Consider the following 21,496-nt stretch of genomic DNA (forward strand, 5'->3'; position numbering starts at 1 on the left):
CCACATACGTACGGACTCCGTAACGTACCGTCCTGCCGTACAACAGCGTTGTTACAAACCCTTTCTGCACACATGAGCAACCCCCGTAGATACGACGCACCTCTTACCCACCCAGTATGTACGTATGTATGTATGTATGTATGCCTTCACCTGTGCAGGAGACATACATACACACGTACACCCTACCGACATACATACGCACATACACACACCGACATAGATACATGCAGACGTACGCGCACTGCCTGACCGACCTGACTGACTTACCCGCCCCGTTCGGCCCCCGACAGCAACAGCCTCATCCAGCCGGATGTGTACGGCGCCACGTGAGTCAGCATATCGGTTACGGGGGCCTGCAGCCGTGTGGGGGTGGTTGACCTCCGTACGGCTCCCAGCAGCCTCCAGAGCTGCGCAGCTATGTCGGAGCCGTCCGTGGTGGGCATGGAGGAGTGCCCCCCGGGGGCGCGAAGGGTGACCTCCACCGTGGTGTAACCCTTTGAGGGGGGGGTAGTGGGGGGGGGTACTGGGGTGTACGTGTGTGTGTGGGGGGAGGGATTTCATCATCCTCATCCTCATCCTCATCACCACTCTCCCATTCCCCCCTCGCCCCTGAAAGGAAAACCACCGCCTCCTCCCCACCTTCCGACACCTCAGCGTAGGTGGCCTTCCGATTACTTCACAGTACTTTTACCCTCGTTTTCTTTTTGCCGCCTTTAGTTCTACACTTAACCACACCACCACGGTTTCCTTTGCGTTTTTGCTTTCTTTAAAAAAGCTTTTCTTTCATTTTTTCGGCTGCCCATGTAGCTTTTTCGCCTTCTGCCTGCTTTGGACTTTGGACTTGGCCGCAGCTCTAGTGAGCAACTCGTTTTGCAACCTCGCTAAGGCCACATCGCCGCCATGTTTTCATGGTGGCCACGAGTCATCAAGTCGTCACTTGTCAGTAGTAAATATCCATGCTGCATCATTTGTCTTCTCCGGAAGGATCCGTCTATTTCTGGTATCTGCCTCAATCGTCAGTGGCTCGCCTCTGCCCCCCCCTCCCCTCCCTCCCTCCCTCCCTCCCCACCTTCCCTCCCTCCCCTCCTTCCCTCCCTCCCCACCTTCTCTGCCGTCCCCACCATGGCCACTGCGCGACTGGTGAAGGGCCTCAGCCCGTCCTCCAATATCGCTCCGCCCTCGTCCACCACCACATCCAGCTCCACGCCCCGGGAGCGCAACAGAGACGCAATGGTGGCCGCGCCGTGGGAGCCGCTGACCTGTATGTATGTATGTTGTTACAGAGTGGTTAACTTCGCCAGCGGCCCCCTTTCCCGGGGCAGTCTCTGCTCTCCCCTGCTAGAGGGGCACCCTAATCCGTCACCCCATCCGACTTCAGAATGTATTCGTTGGGTTCGGCAACTCACCACCAGCATCCTACCAAATCTAGCTGATCAACGGCGCATCAACTTAGTTCCTGGTTAGCTCGCAAGTTGATTTTATCACGTCCTACATCGTCCATATGATGGGGGGTCACTTCCATTTCAACACTCCTCAAATACCCGAGGAGCCGGCAGGCGGATTTGAACCCGGGTCGGCCGGGAGCAGAAGTCAGGCCTTAACCTCTGCCAGCCGCCGGCCATGTATGTATGTATGTATGTATGTATGTATGTATGTATGTATGTATGTATGTATGTATGTATGTATGTATGTATGTATGTATGTATGTATGTATGTATGTATGTATGTATGTATGACGTTGATTACACTGTGGGCTGAAAAGCCGGGGGCCCAGGGCCGAAGCACAGCGCGGGGGGCGGGTGCATACGGCTGGTTAGTCTCATGCACTCCGCCCCCGGGTCAGGCCGCACGGGAAACGACGGCCGGCACGCAACAGCGCTTGTTTGGCGCTCCAACTAGACGGGATCTATGCCCGTTGGTCTCCTAACATAAACGAAGTCGCAACTGGGGGGCTCTTCCTGCCGACCGAACGAACCGAGCATCTCAGAGAGCTCGCTACCAGGACTTGGGCGACCGGGAGCCCGACGAGTCTTCCCGGGCTGGGGAGGTCACCAAGCTCAAAAATCCTCACGCAAAAAAGAGCGCAAAGAGCTCACACCACAAGACGCCAAACAGCCTCCTGAGACTACTACCCTCCTCCGCCTCTCCCTCCCTGGGCTAGTCCAGGGGAGATAGCCCCCGTCGAGGGGGTAACACCGCACAAGTCCGCGCCCTTCCACAGCACTGGGTCTAAATTGAAAAGTACTCAAACGGGAAGACCCTGCGGCAACGCAGGGCGATCAAGCCTCCGGAAACCACAGGGGGGGAGGGTAGCCAGCTCGGCGCCCCCCCAATACCGCTCTACCAAGACGGCTGGTTCCCAAGATCCTATGTATGTATGCATGGTGGTACGTACGCAGGTATAATGGGGAGAATGGGCGGGGGCCGGGTGTTGGGGTGTATGGGAATGGTTGCGAGTGTGGGTGTGGATGGAGAGAGGGAGGGTGAACGGGGGATGTGGTGTGAGACATGTGTATTTCAGCTGATTTGGACTGCGTGGGCGTTTGGGGAGAAGACGTGAACACATCACATCGCCGCCCGCACCTCCTCGTCGTGTCCGAATGCGAACATCAGAGTGCGCTCCGGCCGGAACACCGCCACATCCTCCTCCACGTCCTCCTCCCCCTCACCCCCCAGCAGCACACTGGCAGCCTGAAGCAGACCAGCCACACCGAACTTGATGTCCAGGGAACCCCGACCCCACACGTACCTGTACGGAGGGTTTTCGTACGCGGGCGGGTGTCGTACATGCGACTTAACGATGGGGTTAGGGATGGGGCAATGTGGGATACTCGTGTGGGTATTTGGTCGTGACGTGAAAATCGCCATCCCGTTCCACCCGCGTCTGTCGGTGGGAGTGGATAAATGTGTTGGCGGGTGGGGAGAAACCATATGTACGCAAGTATGTATGTATATATGTAGCAACATCAAGGAGGGAAAGCCGGTGGAGGAAGGGGGGGAGGAGGGGGAGGCGAGGAAAGAAGGGGGGAAAAACCCTAATCCCCATCACCACCATCACCAACGACAACAACACCGCTACCACCGCCGGCACTCACCCGTCTGCAATCTTCCCGGAGAAGGGCGGATGAGTCCACTCGCCCTCCGACCCAGGGGTCACGGGGACCACATCGTAGTGACTCACGAACAGTACGGCAGGCAGTTCAGGCCGGGATCCGGTCCACGTGATGAGCAGACTGAGCTCGTTCTCGCCCACCTGGGGGCCCAGCCAGCGGGTCGGTGGGTCAGTGGGCAAGTTGATGAGTGTATATACACACACACACACACATACACCTATGTCTTCGGCTCGTTCACGAAGACTTCCCCGCGCGAGTCGTCAGTCCGGATTGTCCGTCCAGGCCGTTCAAGCACGAGGCCAATATCATGATCGTCGCCAGTACCAGAATTCATTGGACCTTAACCCGTTGAGGAGTATACCCCCCGGTGTGCCCGGTCACACCGCCCTCCATTCCCCCAGCACCGCCTCATCTTCATCCCCCCCCCGGCAACCCCCAAACCCCCACACACCCCGCAACCCCCACCCGGCCCACATGTTCCACTTTCAGGCGCCTCCACACCCGGGGATAGGACCGCGCCAGGTAGGCCACCATGTCGCGAAACACCTGACAGCCGGGGGAAGGAGAGGGAACGGGACGGCAGGGGGAGCACGGGAAACAAAGGAAAAACACACAAGCACACACACACACGCACATGCACACGCACCGCGCAATCGCATCTGTTACGGTACTAATGGAAGTTTGGAGCGCCTAGCACAACACGAACCACCCGAAGTCTCCTCCGTAATGCAGGCCCCCCTCCCCCTCCTCCACCTCCTTAGAACTCTCTGGGGACAGTTTCGAACTTTGGACGCCCTCATTCCGGCAGTCAGGCAGTTCATGTTTCCTTCTAGTTTCCTCCTTGCAGCATGTACGAGTCCCCCTGCTGCCCGTACAGGACTCTGCTCCCCCTCAAGCCCCCGCCCCCGGAAGCCCCCACTGCCCCATCCCTCTCCCCCTTCACCCACCGGGGGGCCGGGGGGTGGAGATCCCACCCCCCGGGGGCATCTCCATCCACGGGACGTCCATGTTGCGCGCATTCATTTGTGCCGTACAACATCATGGTGCCGTACCTTTTGGTCATTAACATGGTCTTCGCTGGAGGCATTGCTGACGGTGGGGAAGGAGATAAGGCCCGCGAAGCGCTCCAGAGCTGCGGCCTCACTTAGAGGAGGGCCTGGGGCGGCCCGGAGTGGGGAGCCGGGGAAGCCGGGGAGTTGGAGGGGGTGGAGTGTGTGTGTGTGTGTTTGCGTGTATATGAGTGTATGTGTATCTGTTGCACATCGACCCGGGCCTGACACTGGCCAGGGGCACCTAACCGTATAATACCCCAACGGGGACGACCGCCGAAGCATTCTCCATCATTGGAGGGGCGTTAGGAGGGGTTAGAATCCTAACCGTTCTCCCTATATCAACGCAAGGCGCCGTCACCTGTTCGAATCCCCTAGCCAGCTACCTACACACCGGTTCAGATGCCAAGCAACCTCCGTTCCACCTTCAGAACGCGCACTCTACAGCTGCGAGATCTACCGAAATGCACTCACACCGGTGCCGATCGCCACTCTTATCCTTGCGAATCCTGCCGCCGCCGCCCGGGCTCCTTATCCAACCACCATTTGTTATTCAGCCTGGTCCAGGCCCTATGCAGAACTAATCGTCCGCCACTGCTCTGCGGCAGTCCTTCCACCCCAGCCGCCCCGGCGCACAGGAGGACCCCGGTGGCTCCAGCAGCATTCGACACCCCGATCTATGTATTCCACCCGGGTCGGGGGGGGGACCAGCGGTGGGACCCGAACCCACATCTTCCGATAAAGCTAGATGGCGTCTCTGGAACTCAATCTCCAGACTTGCCGATTATCTAGCCCGGTGCTATACCAACTTGAGCTGAGGTGTGTATGTCGTGTGTGTGTGTATGTCGTGTGTGTGTATGTCGTGTGTGTGTATGTCGTGTGTGTGTATGTCGTGTGTGTGTATGTCGTGTGTGTGTGTATGTCGTGTGTGTGTGTATGTCGTGTGTGTGTGTATGTCGTGTGTGTGTATGTCGTGTGTGTGTGTACGTCGTATGTTGTGTGAGGGCAGTTGGTTATCAGCAGTGTGACGCCGCGGGAGAACGAGGAGGACGCGGAGGAGAGGGCGCCGGAGGAGACCAAGAGGAGGAACAGCTATTATTGATCTACACATCGTGGGACAAAATAATGATGTAAAGAAAACTGAGACGCATTAATGTAAATCGTTGCTGTATTAAAATTCAAAGATGGTGAGAGAAGTTGCCGCGCGCGAAACCTCGTTTTGTATGTCGTTGTGTGTGAAGCTTCCTCCCGTCCGGGCACGGTCAGGGCGGGTGCTGGTGCTGCTGGGTTGCATCTTTTGGAGACGAACACGCGTGCCGAGTCTTATCATAAGCGGTCGGAGCAGCTGGGTGGAACTTTGAATGCATGCTAGGACATGCCCCCAGAACTTATCATGTATGGCAAAAAGGAAGTCAATCAAGCTCCGAAAGTTCACGGAAGCTACTTCCAACGTCCAAACATACCGCGCCTCGCACCATCAGCACTTCCTTTTTGCATAATTAATAACAGTCAGTTATGGTTATAGAGCATAGTGAGTATACTTGAGCCCCTCACATGTGTAAGGTTGTGAGACCTCCGATGTCGTCGGCGAGTCTCGGCGGAGAACGACTTGAGCGATTAGTGCGATGGCTAAGCCTAAAAGCCCCAGCAGCATAGTTTTCGCTAGGCTGGCCATGTCAATCGGAACCTCGGTGGAAAACAAAGTAAAACCTGTCTATGGACGAGGTTCCGGCTTACGAGGTATTGTTTGGCGTAGATTCATCTGAAGGAAGAAAGGAGGTCAGGAACGGCTAATTTGCCATGGTCCGGTATATCGTAATGGTGTTGCAAGATGCAGTACGTATGCTCAACCGCTGTCGTTACGGCTTTTCGCCATATCATCTCTATCTGCATAGCATAGGTAGCTGACATGGTGTGATGTGAGGTTATGTTTCCTCACATGCCGCCTAAACACCGTTGGGTGAAGGACGGATTGACCAAAACGAACATCAACTCCTCCTCTCGCTTATCCATTATTTATGCATCGACAAATACACATTGAACCAGCCATGTACTGAGGCTCGTGCGAACTGCCTCCACCAAGATAAGAGCCCTGCGCACCTAGTTCAACTGGTCAGGTTGAACCAGTGCCCAATCTGTTCAGGTTCCGATAGCCAGCTAGCCCTTATCCAGCACCACAGATTTGGCGGTTACTTCCTCTAATTTGGCATTCATGCCCTTCTTACACGCTGCCAGACACGCTCCCCCTGCCGACCTGCAACTCCTCTCCAAGCTCATGCAGCCCGATGAGTGATGAAGTTCTTACAAATGTTTCCATTACACCGGAAAGCGGGGAACAGGGCAGCAAGAAGACAGACGCGGCTTCCCGAGGTAAAGAAAATGGCGGGTTGTGTGTGTGGCGCGAAAGAGGGTTGCAAAGTCCCGGAGTGTAAAGTAAAGTGAGTCACCGGCATTACAGCCGCCTTCCCCCCCTCCCGCCCACCAAGCGGATGTCCTCGCCATCACTCGCCATCACTTTCCCCTCGCCTCCCTCCCAGATTGGTTCTCATATCCTCAACCCCAGCACCCCCCCCATCCACTGCATACCAAGCCACAACCAACTTCCAGTCTCAAAAGACCTGCAAGGGCCCCAGTGAGCTCCCAAAACCCTAGAACCACCTCTTTCTCCCCCCCCTTTCCGCCGCTGCCGCCGCCGCCGCTCACAAGTGGAACTTGAGCCGCTTGTCCTGTCGCATCTTGGTAAAGATTTCCAAAACCTGCCGTACACAATGCACAGCAAAGCACTCAGCCAAACGGCCTGTGCTCAGCTCAGGCACATGACCCCTACTGCATGCAAAGGTGGGACAAAATGGCAAAATACGGCAGTACGTGCCCGACCTCTCTGAGCGCGAGAGGATAAGTGGCGAATCCGCATCCTGTGTACGACTTCACCCCGGACGCCAACACATTTCCCCCGGTAACCTCACTCGGCACACGTACCCTGATCCATACACTGGGTGGTTAGCAAGACAGGGCAGGGCAGGGGAGGGCAAGACGGGGCCGGGCAGGGTATGTGCTACTGTGATCTCCCCCTTCCTCGAGGGGGAGGGGCCCTCTGCGCTGCGGGGGCTGCGGGGACTGCGGTTCCCGCCACCCGCCAACCCCCTCTGGCACCTCACCTGGTCCGGGTTGTTCACCGTGACGGGTCCCACCCTAACCGACTGGTAGTTGCCCCCGCTGCTGGGCCGTACATCCACGTCCACAGGCCCCCCCACCACCTCCACCACGCAGCGGATCATGGCCTCCCGGAACTCGTCCCCTCCGGAGCCCACTGCGGTGAACAGCCGCTGGGTGGGGTACTTGTTGACCTGGGGGAAGGGGGGGAAGGGGGGGCCAGTAAGGGAGGGGGCCAGGAGGGGGGTTGGAAAGGAGGCGAGAGGGAGGAGGACGACGCTCGCCTTTCTGCCCAGAAAAGGGTGGAGGGTGCTGCACGGGGTTAGACATGGGAATCCTGGAAACCCTGGAGAGTGGGGAGGGTGGATGTAAGCTGCCCACAAAGCGGCCAAAGGGCCCCCGTCCGCGTCTTCCGGGGGTCATTTTCTCTCGAGGGCCTGAGAGCCGGTACCTCCTCTCCAGTAGGAAGGAGGAAGGGAGCGGAGTATAGGGGAATGGAGCGGGATTTGAACAGGGGTTGGGCCCTAGGATTACCTTGGAGTCAACCCGCCTCCAGTCCGCCCAAATATCGTCGTTAGACGTGGCGCTGCCTTCCGCCGATGCCGTTGCTGCGGAAGCATTGACGGCCTGCGCCTGCGCTGCCTTCAGTGCCACTTCAGCCTGGGTGTCTCGAAGCACGTCGGCCTTGTCGCGGCCATTAAACGCTGCACGTACAGGGCAGTCAGAAGCAACGACCCATGTAGGCGATACATGGCATTTTGTGGTTGGAAACGGGTCCACAGCAGTACACATAGCGCCAGACTATTCGTCCAGGTGTCGTTTATTCTCACTGGGGACTTTGGGAGGTGCTTGTTGGCTCCGCTTGGGCTGTGGCTTGAATCCTTTGCGTAGGGTGCCGAAGCCCACCGGACCGCCCGAACAAGATAAATCGCGCCCGCTGCTTGACGGCCCATCTCCACTACCACTATGAGCAACGGTGTTCCTCAACCTAGACGAACGCGCGCTGCGCAATACACTTCCTACCTGCCCCTTACAGTTCAACCCACCAAACATTTTGAATTTGCTTAAATAAATAAAATATTTCGTTTCATAAGTGCTGCATATATAAGCTACAATTTGACAGCTAGAGGGCTGAAGCCATGAAAGGCAGCTAGCCAGGCATTGGTGAAGGCTCCGGAACCACGGGAAACGCTCTCCTCCAAACCTCGCAACCATTAGATTGTTTGTTTGTGAAACAGCGTATTACAAGTCATGCTTAAAGTAAGAATGTCCCATGCAATGGATTTCAGCGTATTAGGATTTCGTCAGGCTTGCAGTAGCGGTCCAGGACTACAACACTCTAAGAGGAGGCATCAGCACCAGCACCGTCGTTCCAGGCTTGTCGTACCTTCTAGCATCATCCCACAATGCCTCACAGCTTCGTCCAGTCCTCATGATTTGTCCGCTGCAGGCGGCCGGGGCCCTCAGCTCGTCTCCAGGTGTGGTGGTTGGTGGGGGGGGACCACATCACAACAAGAAGCAGCTTGCTGGGGTGGGACACAAAACAGACGCCTCTTCGATAACCGCGGCTAATGGACGCTAACCACGACGGCGAGTCCCGCTCTTTATGCCGGATGGATTCCACACCCCTCGCTTGTAACTTATGAGTTATAAGCCCCGCGGGTGGGGAATCCTTAGGGTTTGCGGGTGGTGCTTCAGAGCCGGGCGGTGCCGCTCAATCAGGTGCCTGTTGCGACAGCCAGTGGGAGTCTCCCCGCTATCACTGACTGGCACGGAACGGCGCGCCGTACATGCGACACACACACATACACACACATGCAGAAACACGAGTGCCGCTTTCCCAGATCCTCGTACGGATACACGCACGTACATACGTACAGACATACATGTAAACGCACGCACATACATGTAGCACACTGAGCCACGCGACACACCACATACATGTAGCACACTGAGCCACGCGACACACGTACAACCAATACACGCGTGCAGGCGTTCCCTGGTGGTGAGCGCCGTCAGCACCACCACTGCCATCGTCGCGGGCCTTATGGCGGCGGGTGGCGGCGTGGCGCTGGCCGCTAGCGTCGCCAGCGGCGGCGGTGGTGGCGGCGGAGGCGATCCTCGCGCACTGACGCGGTCCGGCATGGACAAGTTCCGTCGCAACGCGGTGGAGGCCTCCCTTGAAGATTTTGACCGTGTCGTACAGCTGGCGCCTCAGATGCGGCCGTGAGCTGGGTTTCGTGACACGATCGGAATGGGGTGGGGAGGGGAGTGGGCGGTAGGAGATCTGATTCCGCATCTGGATTCATTCAGTGGGGGGTAGGGCAGTGGGTCCCGAGGACGGGACGATGGCGGTGATGGAGAGGAGGTTGCAGTGGGCTCGCTCCGGACCTGGCTCCGAGTTGGGCCTTATGTACGTGTGTGTGTGTGCAGGGTTGGGCGCCCACCTTCATCAGGTTACACCTTCGGAGGGTAACGCAATTTAGGGTGTCACATACATACATACATACATACATACATACATACATACATACATACATACATACATACATACATACATACATACATACATACATACATACATACATACAAGTTTTTTGCACTAACGAAGGGTTGACCTGAGAACCATCTACCAGCAGCAGCAGCCGCAGGGTGTGCTACTCACCAACGTCACAAGGGATATGCACTCCTCTCCAGATACACAGCACCCGCCGTACACCCCCCGGAGGATGCTCCCTGCCTGCTCCGTACCTCCACACCCAGGTACACGGTACTGCAGGAATCTATCCCCCCAACCACAACTCCTCACCCCCCCGCCCTCCCTGGCGCAGAGGAGTCCATATGGACGTTCCTTTGTGAGGCCCAGCTGCTGGGTCCTGATCAGGCACGGAAGCAGTTCCTGGAGGTACGAGGTGGTGGTGGTGACGGGGTGTGGGGTTGGGGGGGGGAAGACGAACCACGAACGAGTGAAGCTGCTGCCAAGGAAAGAGTGTTCAAGGACCAGAACTGACCAGTAGGCGTTCTTGAAGGCGGCGACCTCGGGATGATATAATGGAGACGACCGCGGAAACCTACCTACCTAGCCGCCAAGACTAAAATAGAGCGCAGGAAAGGAGTAAAACGAAGCCGTAAAGAAGTAAAGGTAGGTGTAGAGGCGGCGAAAACGTTGGGATGGGGGGTTGGGGGGGCTAAGGAGGTTATGAAATGCGTTGGCGCTAGTAATGCTGACCCTCTAGGTCCGTATCCCCCCCCCGGTGAATGTTGGCCCCTCTCGCGGTCGGCGGCGGGGCTCCGCATCTGCATATGGGTTGCAGGCAGGGGGGTAAGGAGGGCAGGGGGGTAGGGCAAGGGGGGCCCCTGTCTGCTGAACCACTCTGACGGGCCCCGACCCCTTCCCTCCCTCCCGGCCCCGTTCGGCGCCGCTTCCTTTCCTTCTTCGCTGTGTGGCAGGTTGGTAGGGACCCACGACCCGTCATGCGGACCGCGTACGAATGCTTCCGTACCGGGGAGCTGCCGGACAAGGTACGGCAAGCAAGAGCATCACCATTGACGCATGTAGCTTGGCTATGTCGACATGTGGGCTCAGGAGTACCGCGTTCAAGACCTTAATGTACATATTGAAGTATGGAATATCGGTAAAAGAAGTATAGAGGTATAGAGCTCCTCTCGTTGAGGACGTCCTGGGAAAAGCCGATCCGGATTAATTGCATAAATCCTCTTTCCCTTTGTAGATTATGGCCCAAGTAACGGATAACGGCGGTCACGACACGTTTTACGGCCGATTGGTGAGTAAAACTGCCTTAACTACTTGGTAATGTTCTATAACCTCCACTGTACGGAACCACAGTCGCCATTACCTCACGAATCCACCTTCTGGGGATTCTCTTAAGACTAACTCTACTATACTGCTTAGCAACTGTAGCTACTACAACTACAACAACCGCTACTGAGGTCTTCCTGTCAAAATCCTGCTCCGAAACCGATGTGCAGTACGTGGGACTCTGGCACGAGGCACATGGCAACGCGACGGAGGCAGAAAAGGCCATTACGGCTGCCGTACAGACGCCGTACGCCCGGCTTTCCGGCGATTACATGGCCAGCCTGGCTAGGGTGCACTGCCAGAGGCGCGGCTGGGCGGCGGCTTAGAGGGCGGCGGCTTAGAGGGCGGCGGCTTAGAGGACCGAGGGGATGGAGGAGAAGGGACAGCTCTGTGTATGTGTGTGTGTGTGTGCGTGTGTGTTTGAAGGTTACAAGTATCTGACCGGGCCGGACACTGGCCAGGGGCTGCTGCCCAGCCTCAACGGAAAGACCGCCTAAGCTCTCTCCCTAAGCGGACGGGAGCGGGGCGTTAGGGCCCTCTGTCCCCTCCTAAGCAGCTGAGAGCCGAGAGAAAGAGTGTGTGTCCGTGTGTGTGTCTGTCGAGCTAACGAACCACGGGCCGCACAGCTCCTGGCCATCCACACGGGGCGACGCTTCCAGAATCCGTAATACCCACTGTGATTTGAGATCCGCATCCCGCGATGTGGCCTCACGCGCCAAGCTACCACCGGTTACGGTTTATTATTCAGGTGTTTGAGGCAGAGGCCTGAGGGCACCGTCCTTACTAGCGTTTTAGCATTTGATAGGCTCAATGATGGCGGGCAGGAGGGGTACGATACGGCAATACGGCAATTTTTAATTCGCACACACGCACACGCACATATACTCTTGCTGTGGCTATGGCGCTCTAGTAGGTTTCTTGGAGAGTTATGAAGGTTTATTGGATTTTTGCGGCGAGAGGCTTCCATTACGCGGCTTCAATTGTACGAGGCTTTGAAAAGGACTTTTGTCGTCGAAATAATATGTGTACGATGAGTTCCGGCGAGGTGAGTTCGCCGCGCGCCAATGATTCGCGCAGCTTCATTACGATGATCCAGATTTCAGCCGGATCTCGTAGTCCAAATCTCGTCGGCGGCGCGAGAGTACGTATGACAGACCCCTGAAGCCCGGACCTCTGAAGTATATATCACTCGCGTTCGTACGGAGAATGACGGTGCCCCTATATATCACGACTACACCTGCACGTTTATAATTCGCAGCCCAAAAGTTTTTCACGGCCTGCAGAAGCATTGTCCGACGATTGCACACCAGCGCACGATTCGTGTCCGCGTTGTAGGATATCGGACTCACCTGCTCACGACACGGAGAATCATTTTTTAGAGTGTTCATTGTCTAGTTTGATCACTGCTTTATCATGATGCCAGATCCTTCCCATCAAGCTCCTTAACAGCCGCAGGAGGGCCCCCACCATCTCCCAGCCACCCGTGTCGCCCCCACCTGCACACATGCCATCCCAGCACATGCCCGCTCTTCACCGCCTGCGGTTCTCGTGAAACAGCGACTTCAGGACATTTGGATTCTTGCTTCACACTGTTTTGACTGGAGTCCAGTCCCAGTCATGCGCTCTCTATGCATTAACCAAACTCTATTCAACACCAGCACAGCACCCTGAGACACTCTCGCTAGGCGGAAACCGCGTTCAAAGCGCTCAGGGAAGGCCATACTTCCCCCCCACACACGCCCTCCTGGCCCTGACTGCTTTAGCCGCATTAATCTATATATGTCGAATACGTATGAAGTCACACATATATATGTGCTTTAGCCGCATTAATCTATACATGTGTGTGTTGAACACGCATATGTTTGTATGTGTCTGTGAGTGCCACGTCTCCAGAGCCCGCTGGCCTCAAGGGCTATACGCCACCATCACCCCCTCCCCTCCTCCCCCTTCGGGGTGCCGCAGCACGTGCCCTTCTGGACACCGGCAGCACCACCACCGCCTGGATCCCGACCACGTACCACCCCAATATCCAACGTCCTTTACTCAGACAGCGGGAGCCCCACCAGACAAACACGGCGGCGAGGGCCGCTTCTTTAAGTGAACCCCTCTTTAAAAGGAGTACTGCGGTCATAGTCGTGTTCAGACACGCTCTCTATTCCCATTTCCTCCCCCAGCCCCATCTCACGACGGCGGGTTTGGGCGGGGTGGGTGGGGTGCTATGAAAAGAAACACTGTGATGACGCTTTTGCTGCTGAAGCTGCTCCTTTGCTGGTGCTTGTGCGGTGATTGGTGATGTTATAGGGGTCGGCTGCTGGGGAAGCGGCGCCAGCCAGCTCCTCCATTTCCATCCTAACCCCCTTCCCCCCACACACACCCCTCTTAATAGACACAGCCCCAACCAAGGAGCTGGCTTAGGCCCCTCCGCCCCCTTCTCCTCCCCCTGGCCCCCAACCACCACCACAACCACCACCGAGCGCCTAACCCCCCACACCAATGAAAAAGGCGTCAAGACATACATACATACATATATACACACACAACTCAATACCGTCATCTATCCAAGTCTCATTCGAGCCGCTCTGATCCGCCCTTCACCCCCCCAACCCCCAGCTCCCCCGGCAGCGCGTCATGGACCCCTCGAATGGCCAGCGGCAGTGCGGCCCCGTAGTACTGGGAGAACACGTTGAGACAGTGAGACCGGATCTGGGGGCCGGCGAGGCGGCGAGGGGGTTAGGGCCCCGGGGTCGGAGTCGGAGTCGGGGTCGGGGGAGGAGAGGGGTCGGCGGGCGGATGGCGGTGGGAGGGACGGGGGAGGAGATGGGGAGGCGGGAGGGGGGTTGGGAAAAGGTCCCTCGGTACTTACCAGAGGGTTAGGCTGCCCTCCGGCCCGCAACCACACGGGCGCCCGGGTGGGGTGTTTCGTGACCTTCCGCTCCTTCCAACACCACCTGCCCTACCTCCACGGTCTGCGATCTCAGCTCCCCCCTCCCCACCTTCCACCAGCGATTGACCTGCACTGCTACTCGCTTCCCGGCCCCTTCGGTCTCCCATACCCAGCACACCACACACACGCAGATACACCCGGAGGCTGCCGTACCTCGCCGTGCTTGGTTCCGGAGCTGATGCCCTTGACCTTGAATAGGCCCTTACCCAGATCCTTGACGTGGTACGGCAACACGTAGGCGGGCGGGCGGCCGATGGACGAGCCAACCAGCAGCGCCATGGCCAGGTCCTCGCAGTTGTGCGCCTCATCCACGTGGCGCCGTATTTCGTAATCCATGTGATTCGTGTAGTACTCTAGGTAATCTGGGGGGGGAGGGGTGCAGGGGGTGAGGGTCACACCTAAACACGCCGGTACACGCATGCAAACTGCCGGCCACACACAGCACACACATACACACACACACACAATTCTTGATGATGGTGATGATGCGTCGCCAAGGTAGCTATTTCCCTCACTACACTGCACAGGTCAGCAAGCCTTCCGCTTTGACGGGAAGGGCTGTATGTGCCCCCTCGAATTTTCAAGTCGCTATCCCAAGTTGGAAAAGCACTTAATCATCGCCGTACTAAGCCAAAATTAGATTTTGTGTAGTACGGAAAATGAGTTTTCACAAGGCCCCTCTGAAATTCTCTCAGCTCTAAACCAGCGCCCCGGAAGCAGACTCACAGCCTTCAACACGAAACACGCTGTAGTAGCACGAACCTCTGCTCTGTCCGCTAGCTCAGGACAGGAAAACACGCATACACACACGTACGCTAGCACACATACATACATACACACACGTGTGCTAGCACACATACATACATACATACACACACGGGGACCCTACCTCTGTGCAGCATGGCCGCCTTAGTCAGCACCAAGCTGTACTTCCGGTGCCAGTACAGCGTGCCAAAACCTTGGAGGTAGCGATAGCTGTAGGTCGGGGGGGGAGGAGGGGGGAAAGGGGGGGAAAGGCGTTGAGGGGAAAGAAAGGGGTTACAGAAGGGTTGTGAGTATGTATGTATGTATGTATGTATGTATGTGTGTATTACGTCCTGTCCTGGTCGTCCCACGACCTTCCGTGCCCAGTCCGCCAGTCACCTCCCCCACGCACCACCCTCATGCCCCATTCCACCCCTCTTCCCCCCCCCAGCACCGCCCACCACCTGGCTCCTGTGTGTTTTAGGACTCTTTCACTCGCAGCTACCTCCTCTCCCATCTCCCCCTTTCCCCCCCCCCACAACTAGCACGCACTTGCACCTCTGGTCCAGCACGTGCAGCCGCGGATAGAACCCCGCCATGTTGTACGGGTCACGGCGCCAAACCTGAAATGAAACATGCTCAATTAGCACAACAAGATAACACACTCGCACACCCAGAGCAGTATGAGGATCAACAACACAGCAGCGTCCCGGGCAGCAGTCGCAGCAGCAGCAGCAGTCGCAGAGGCGCTTGCTAAGGCCGATAGCAAACGGGTACAGCAGCAGCTGCAGCGGCAGAAGGCGCTGTAGGCAAAGGGGTTGGGAGTGGGGACCCCCTCCAACTGCCAGAATAACAAGCTTTCCAGGGATCTATAGCCCCATGATGTGATGACGTGATGATGTGATGCGTCACACACTCACCGCGAACAGCTCCTCAAGCACCTCACATGGTGCCACGATGTCATCATCCAAGCTGAGTACGGCTTCCGTACGGAGACCTGTAAAGGCCGTACATGATGAGCACGCGTCAACCACCACCTTCACCACCGCCAGCTCCTCCCATCCCACTTCCGGACACATCACGCACAGCATCAAGCGAAGTACCCTTCCTGACAGTTAACACATCGCCCCTTCATCGCCCCTTCATCGCCCCTTCATCACCCCTTCATCGCCCCTTCATCACACCGCATTGCCACATTGCGAGAGCGTCAGTCGAGCGCCCCACCCACCTTCCAGCGGCCAGAAGCGGTTGTTAAGGGAGGAGTTGCTCACTATGTCGTACCGCACCTCCTTGATGTCCGAGTAGTACCCGGAGGCCTCAGCGCGGTTGGGGGGCAAACCGTCCTCACACCACACCTGTATACATACATACATAAATACATACATAAACACATACATAAATACTTACGCACATAGTCACACAGACACACGCAGCCAAGGCAGGAAGGGGGCCCAGGCAGGGCGTGGGGGGAAGGACGGGGTGAGGAGACGACCGGGGGTGGGTGGGTTCCGTGGACAGCTGAGCAGCCCGGGGGGACTGTGAGGGGGGCACCGGGGCTGAGGCGAGAAGCACACTGTGTGGCGGCGACGCGGGTAACATAAACATGGCTTAATGTGTTTTCTTGTCATTTAACCTGGGTTGGTTTTGGGGGGGAGATCCTTTTGAGACTGTTTACGAGAAAACTCCGGGCGCAATGGCAATCCGGCCCCGCTAGCTCTCCTTGACCCTTCTACCGTTCCCGTCCCGTCCCCTCCCTCCCTCCCAACCTCCCCTCCCTCCCCGTCCCCTGTCCTGTCCAGCGGCCGCCTCCCTACCACGCGGATTGCATCAATGGCTCTGCATTGCGCGTAGTGGGCTACCGCTCGCTGCAGCAGCTGCGGCCGCTTGTAGGAGTTCAGGATGAGGGTGTAGCGGTCCGGGAACTCGGCTGCCGGGGGAGGGGGCGCAGGGGGAGGCAGGGGGCAAGGGAAGGGGTAGGGATCCGGGTGGGGGGTTCGGATGATCAGCCGCTCGCTGGCGGGTGCAAATGAACGGCCACGGGAGGAATACGTACACAGGGGAGACGGGTAGGGAGCATCTGTGGGTATTGCCGGGATTCCGTGGCGACTGAGACTCGCACTGAAGGGGCGAGGGCGGTGATGGGGCGCGATGATCACCTGGCGGGCCGTGGTACCGCGGCGGGGCAGTGGGCTTGGCAGGCCAGTGGTACTCCGCCATCGTGCATTGCGGTGGAACAACGTTCCAATCGCGAATAATCATAGGCACGCATGTTGAAACAACCACTAGCACTCCAACTGTCAGCAGTGCGATGAGGTATGACCTTCTGGAGAGCAGACTGCGCGGCTCGCAAGATCCTGGCATAAAGCTGTTATTAAAATCAATGGATGTGTCATCAGTTTTCTTTGGGTCTTTTCGTCGTGTCTTAGGTGAGAGCATGTTTTGAATTACTGTGGAACTCGAGAACAGTAGACATCGCGGTTGATTAACTATTCGTTCAATTTTTGATAAATGTACACAACGAGCGTTACACGTCAAGGATTCCGGAAGATGAAAATGGCAAGTGCGCCAAAACAAAGTCGGACAGACGCGTTGTGCCGATGCGCTCCAAAAGAACTGCAAGAGAAATGTGCCATAGATGGTATTTCCACTTGAGGTTTACATGCTTTGATATTGTTTTGCAATGGTCCGATGGTCTGATCCTGCGGCGACCCGCGGTACGGCTCGTGTCGTGGCCTTTCCGCTTGCAGCTTTGCACGGCGTCTGCTGGCGGGTTCATAGACGAAAGTTACGTCGATTGGTATCGGGCTCGGATACAGGGTCAAGCCATAGCATTCAATATCAGAACGGTATCTATCTACGCCGTCCTCCGTCCTGCCGGCGAATCCGGTCAAGTTGCTCTGTGTTAAGTCCCTCCCCCAGGCAGATACAATGAAACTGCCAATAAACCTTGAGGAACGTCTTAAGGAAAAAATATACGGTCTACATGTAATTGAAACCCAGGATAGTAGTCTCCGTCTCCCGCACCGTGTCGGCTCTCGTAACTTCGCAGCACGCTGCCGACAGCTACTTCTCCAATCTGGCCGTGGCGCATGCTATCCTATCCCTGACAGTACGTCGCTGGTGAGCCCTAACTTGGACACCGATTGCAAGGACAGGGCGGACAAAGGATGAACTTCTGTAGGCTTCAGTCAGCGCGAAATGTGGAGGCGGAATACCCCATCATTTGGGCTTGTTGCCGTTGGGCTACATCGCCGAGGTATACTGGCCTAGGCAACTCTGTCTATCCGTCTTCATGGCACCAACGCCTTCACATTTCAACCGGTATTCCAGGTCCATCAGGGCCTCTAACGATATCTCAAGTTCCCCGGTTGTTTTGGACTAAAGCTATTGCCGATCCGTAGGCATGTGAACGCCTTCGTGCCACCGGCTGACGTTCAACGGAGGGCTGCAGAGCGGTCACGATGCGGCGGAGGGTCAGGCCCAGGATACGGATGGGAAAGAGTAGGATAGAAGTGTAGACCCCCAGGATAAGAATGGGGCCCAGGATGGCGGCATGTTTGGAGGGGTCGACGCCAACCCGCCAAGGATGAGGAGGATGGCGGAGGGGGATGATGCAGCCACCAGGATGCGCTCGAAAGTATGAAAAGAGAGTGTGGGGGGCGGGCCGTAGAATGTATCCAACCGACAGGATGCGTGGCCAATCCCCCCAGGATGCGAGGATGGGGCACCGCTCTGCACTTCGTCTGGGAATGTCACGCCCTTGTTAGGCCCCGTTGAGGGGCCCCAGGCCGAGGTCATTGACCTTTAAGGATGAAGGCGGATACCCCAACACATATTCAGTACCGCCATTGTTGAGATCTCATTTGAGAGTTCGGGATTGCCATGCAGCAGGATTTGACCAGTGTGACACAATTAGGCCACGCTTTAGGCCTTTTCTTCTTCCGTCATGTTTTCCGTATGCTTCGGGAGCAAGTAGTTGCGATTGCTGTGCGTTGACAACTTAGAGGGCCTATGGTATTGCATCGAGACAACACGCAGCAGAGGGGTCAGGACCTTCTAATAACGTAACGCATTATACGGTTATCCATGAGTTAACGTAGAACATAGTCCACAATGACTAGGCGCACTCAAGGGACGTATTCATATTACATGGGCTGTACTTACATCTGACTCTCTAATACAACCATAACACACATGTAACCTTGTAATAGTGACAACAAATATTCCGATATCATATGAACGGAAAGCACTAATAGTTTGCCTTGCCAGCAGCATGGATAGGGCCCCCAATCTCGCCGTACGCCAAAAATTTAGCAGATGTAATAGGGCAATTGCTCAAGCTGTGTGTGTTCGACCGGGGACCGTCGCACAACTAGCAAAATGGCCACCATGATGATGCGCTCTCGCGTTGCCGCCGGTGTGCGCCCTTCGCGCGCAACCGCCGTGCGGGTGTCCGCGTCGACCCGCCCGATGTGGTACCCCGGCGCCACCGCGCCTAAGCACCTGGATGGCACCATGCTGGGCGACTATGGGTGAGCAGTAGGCCCAACGAGCACGTTCACTTTGCAAATTGACCTTTGAAAAATCAGCAATCAGCAGATTTTATCGATCATACCACCCAGTCAGCTCCTTTAAATAGGCAATTAGGAAGACAATTTATCCTAACTAAAGCTTTTATGGCCTGAATCCCGCAGCTTCGACCCACTCCGCCTGGGCACCAACCCCGAGCAGCTGAAGTGGTTCCGCGAGGCGGAGCTGACCAATGGCCGCTGGGCAATGGCTGCCGTTGCTGGTAGGTTGTGCGGGCTTGCGTCATTTTGGCTATGTCTTTGGTTACGCGCTTACCTCCGACGAGTTTGCTTGCAGGCATCCTGTTCACTGACCTGGTGGGCCTGCCGAAGTTCTGGCTGGCTGGTGCCGAGGTGCGTATCTCAACTTCTGTAGGGATTTTAACTATGAGGAGATTCACTGTTGGCGGATGCTGGGCGCAGCCCTTGCAGGCTTATTCTATTACTTAAAGCTATTTCTCCCTTCGCCTGGGGTTCATTCCTGAACAATATATAGCTGATTTCTTGCTGTAATACCGGCCCGTGGCTTTTGGTTGGAGGATTACTATGTCCGCTTCCTCGCAAAGAGCAGCAAGAGGATTATTGCCACTTTTAATATTGGTAGTTCTATGTGGCCTTAAAATCAGAAATCATTTTTGCTGCGCCCTGGCTATATGACTAACTACGGTTTGCGCTGGAATCTTTCGACCTCGCAGAAGTATGCTCTGGACACCCCCACCCTGGCTCTGATCGAGGTGGCTGTCTTCGCCGTTCTGGAGGGCAAGCGCTACGACATCTACAAGAAGACCGGCGAGGTGGGATCTGGGTCGTGTGGTTGGGGGTAAGGGGTCAAGCCTTTTCAACAGGACGTCCACCTCAGCCCGTTCACCTTTTCGTTTTGCCCGCAAACCTACTGTATCGGAATGGCGCAAGCCTCAACTCCTCCCTCTATTCCCAAAACGAGAATTCCCCCCTTGACTGCTGCAGACTGGTTTCCTGTCGTTCGCTCCCTTCGACCCGCTCGGCATGAAGAGCGAGGAGATGAAGCTAAAGGAGCTCAAGAACGGCCGCCTGGTAAGATATCAGTGGTAATGTTACTGTCCTTCTTGACACGACGTACAGTTTCTGGGCAATCCCAGATTGTAACGATCTGCCTTTCCTCAACCTGCAGGCCATGCTTGCCTTCGTGGGCTTCTGCTCTCAGGCGGCCGTCCGCGGCAAGGGCCCTATTGAGTGCCTGACGGACCACATCGCTGACCCCGGCCACGTCAACAGTGAGTGGAAAAGGGAAAAGGCTTTTAGCAGGTGCAACCCTTCATGATGGCAACGAACGGCTAGAACAACACGAAACGCACCTATCGTTGCGGCTATGTACCTCCTGCACGTCATTTACATGGATATCGCGTCTAATCGAGCGCTAAGCTACAAAGTATGAATACTGATGCCTTAACTACGCCCCGTGAACTCCTCCAACAGTTTACACCTCGTCGGTGGGTCCGGAGACTGCCGTGACCGTGGCCGTGCTGTGCGTGCTGCCCATTATTATTGAGGCCACCAAGACCCTGAACCCGGGCAAGGAGGCTGTGCCGTACTTCCCATGGAACGAGCCCTGGAACAAGGTCTAAGCGATGGCCTTGCCTGGCGCTGGGTTGGAGTCACCATCGGGAGCTATGTGCATTTGTGTGCCGCCAACCGGCCGTGCTGTCGTCTTGGCGTCAGCCTCGATCGTTTTACGTGGCTGTCAGTAATCGCGGGTCCCTGTTGACGGATTTGTCGGCTTGAGACCGGAATGAGGGCTGTTTTGGGATTTTGGGATGCCTTGCGAGCTAGCTATACACGGCGATAGCGCGTGAGACACGCAGGCTTGACGGAGGCTCTCTGTGCCCTGTTGGTCCTGGACACAAATCTTGTTGCAGGGTGGTATGTTGGGTAGTATGCACATTGGGGGTGGTTCGTGGCGGGCATCAACGATGTGCGCTCGACATCCGGCCAAGTTTTGCTGTGTGGAGCTGTTTGTGGATGCATAGCACATCGGGGTGTTGCTATCTTCCACACATGTGTAAGCTGAAAGGAACATATACCGCTTGCAAGCCCAAGTTACAGTGCTGTTCTATCCGAAACATCCG

At 56.4% G+C, this 21,496-nt stretch overlaps 5 protein-coding genes across 5 annotated transcripts in view; 2 read left to right on the forward strand and 3 right to left on the reverse strand.

The window, feature by feature from the left end:
* VOLCADRAFT_88484 (uncharacterized protein) overlaps window positions 1–5,837 on the reverse strand; it is a gene marked incomplete at both ends in the record, with an annotated part of 7,270 nt that extends 1,433 nt beyond the window's left edge. The window contains 7 exons of the mRNA XM_002948243.1: window positions 268–494; window positions 1,104–1,259; window positions 2,584–2,749; window positions 3,096–3,253; window positions 3,579–3,659; window positions 4,166–4,269; window positions 5,717–5,837. Coding sequence (XP_002948289.1) covers window positions 268–494; window positions 1,104–1,259; window positions 2,584–2,749; window positions 3,096–3,253; window positions 3,579–3,659; window positions 4,166–4,269; window positions 5,717–5,837 — 1,013 coding nt within the window. The remainder of the gene's footprint in view (window positions 1–267; window positions 495–1,103; window positions 1,260–2,583; window positions 2,750–3,095; window positions 3,254–3,578; window positions 3,660–4,165; window positions 4,270–5,716) is intronic.
* A 1,024-nt stretch (window positions 5,838–6,861) lies between these two features.
* VOLCADRAFT_88485 (uncharacterized protein) lies at window positions 6,862–8,368 on the reverse strand (the record flags this gene model as incomplete). The annotated part of the gene is made up of 5 exons (XM_002948244.1): window positions 6,862–6,988; window positions 7,129–7,154; window positions 7,321–7,509; window positions 7,850–8,019; window positions 8,362–8,368. 5 exons carry the CDS (start codon window positions 8,366–8,368, stop codon window positions 6,862–6,864), a joined length of 519 nt encoding a protein of 172 aa, XP_002948290.1.
* Window positions 8,369–8,957: 589 nt separating this feature from the next.
* VOLCADRAFT_88486 (uncharacterized protein) lies at window positions 8,958–13,232 on the forward strand (the record flags this gene model as incomplete). The annotated part of the gene is made up of 8 exons (XM_002948104.1): window positions 8,958–8,977; window positions 9,308–9,541; window positions 10,044–10,078; window positions 10,147–10,220; window positions 10,766–10,837; window positions 11,047–11,100; window positions 11,306–11,425; window positions 13,098–13,232. 8 exons carry the CDS (start codon window positions 8,958–8,960, stop codon window positions 13,230–13,232), a joined length of 744 nt encoding a protein of 247 aa, XP_002948150.1.
* A 468-nt stretch (window positions 13,233–13,700) lies between these two features.
* On the reverse strand, window positions 13,701–17,184 carry elg25 (acetylglucosaminyltransferase; the record flags this gene model as incomplete). Its single annotated transcript, XM_002948245.1, has 9 exons — window positions 13,701–13,838; window positions 14,233–14,441; window positions 14,969–15,054; window positions 15,376–15,608; window positions 15,744–15,820; window positions 16,052–16,178; window positions 16,231–16,359; window positions 16,638–16,750; window positions 16,980–17,184. The coding sequence occupies 9 exons, from the start codon at window positions 17,182–17,184 to the stop codon at window positions 13,701–13,703; spliced, it is 1,317 nt and encodes a 438-aa protein (XP_002948291.1).
* A 1,993-nt stretch (window positions 17,185–19,177) lies between these two features.
* lhcaB (light-harvesting protein of photosystem I) lies at window positions 19,178–21,473 on the forward strand. Its single transcript, XM_002948105.1, has 7 exons — window positions 19,178–19,355; window positions 19,518–19,615; window positions 19,690–19,745; window positions 20,087–20,185; window positions 20,358–20,444; window positions 20,542–20,644; window positions 20,847–21,473. Exons 1-7 carry the CDS (start codon window positions 19,204–19,206, stop codon window positions 20,993–20,995), a joined length of 744 nt encoding a protein of 247 aa, XP_002948151.1. The 5' UTR covers window positions 19,178–19,203; the 3' UTR covers window positions 20,996–21,473.
* Window positions 21,474–21,496: the final 23 nt, after the last annotated feature.

Source organism: Volvox carteri (genome assembly GCF_000143455.1).
Source record: "Volvox carteri f. nagariensis unplaced genomic scaffold VOLCAscaffold_9, whole genome shotgun sequence".
Classification (NCBI taxonomy): Eukaryota; Viridiplantae; Chlorophyta; class Chlorophyceae; order Chlamydomonadales; family Volvocaceae; genus Volvox; species Volvox carteri.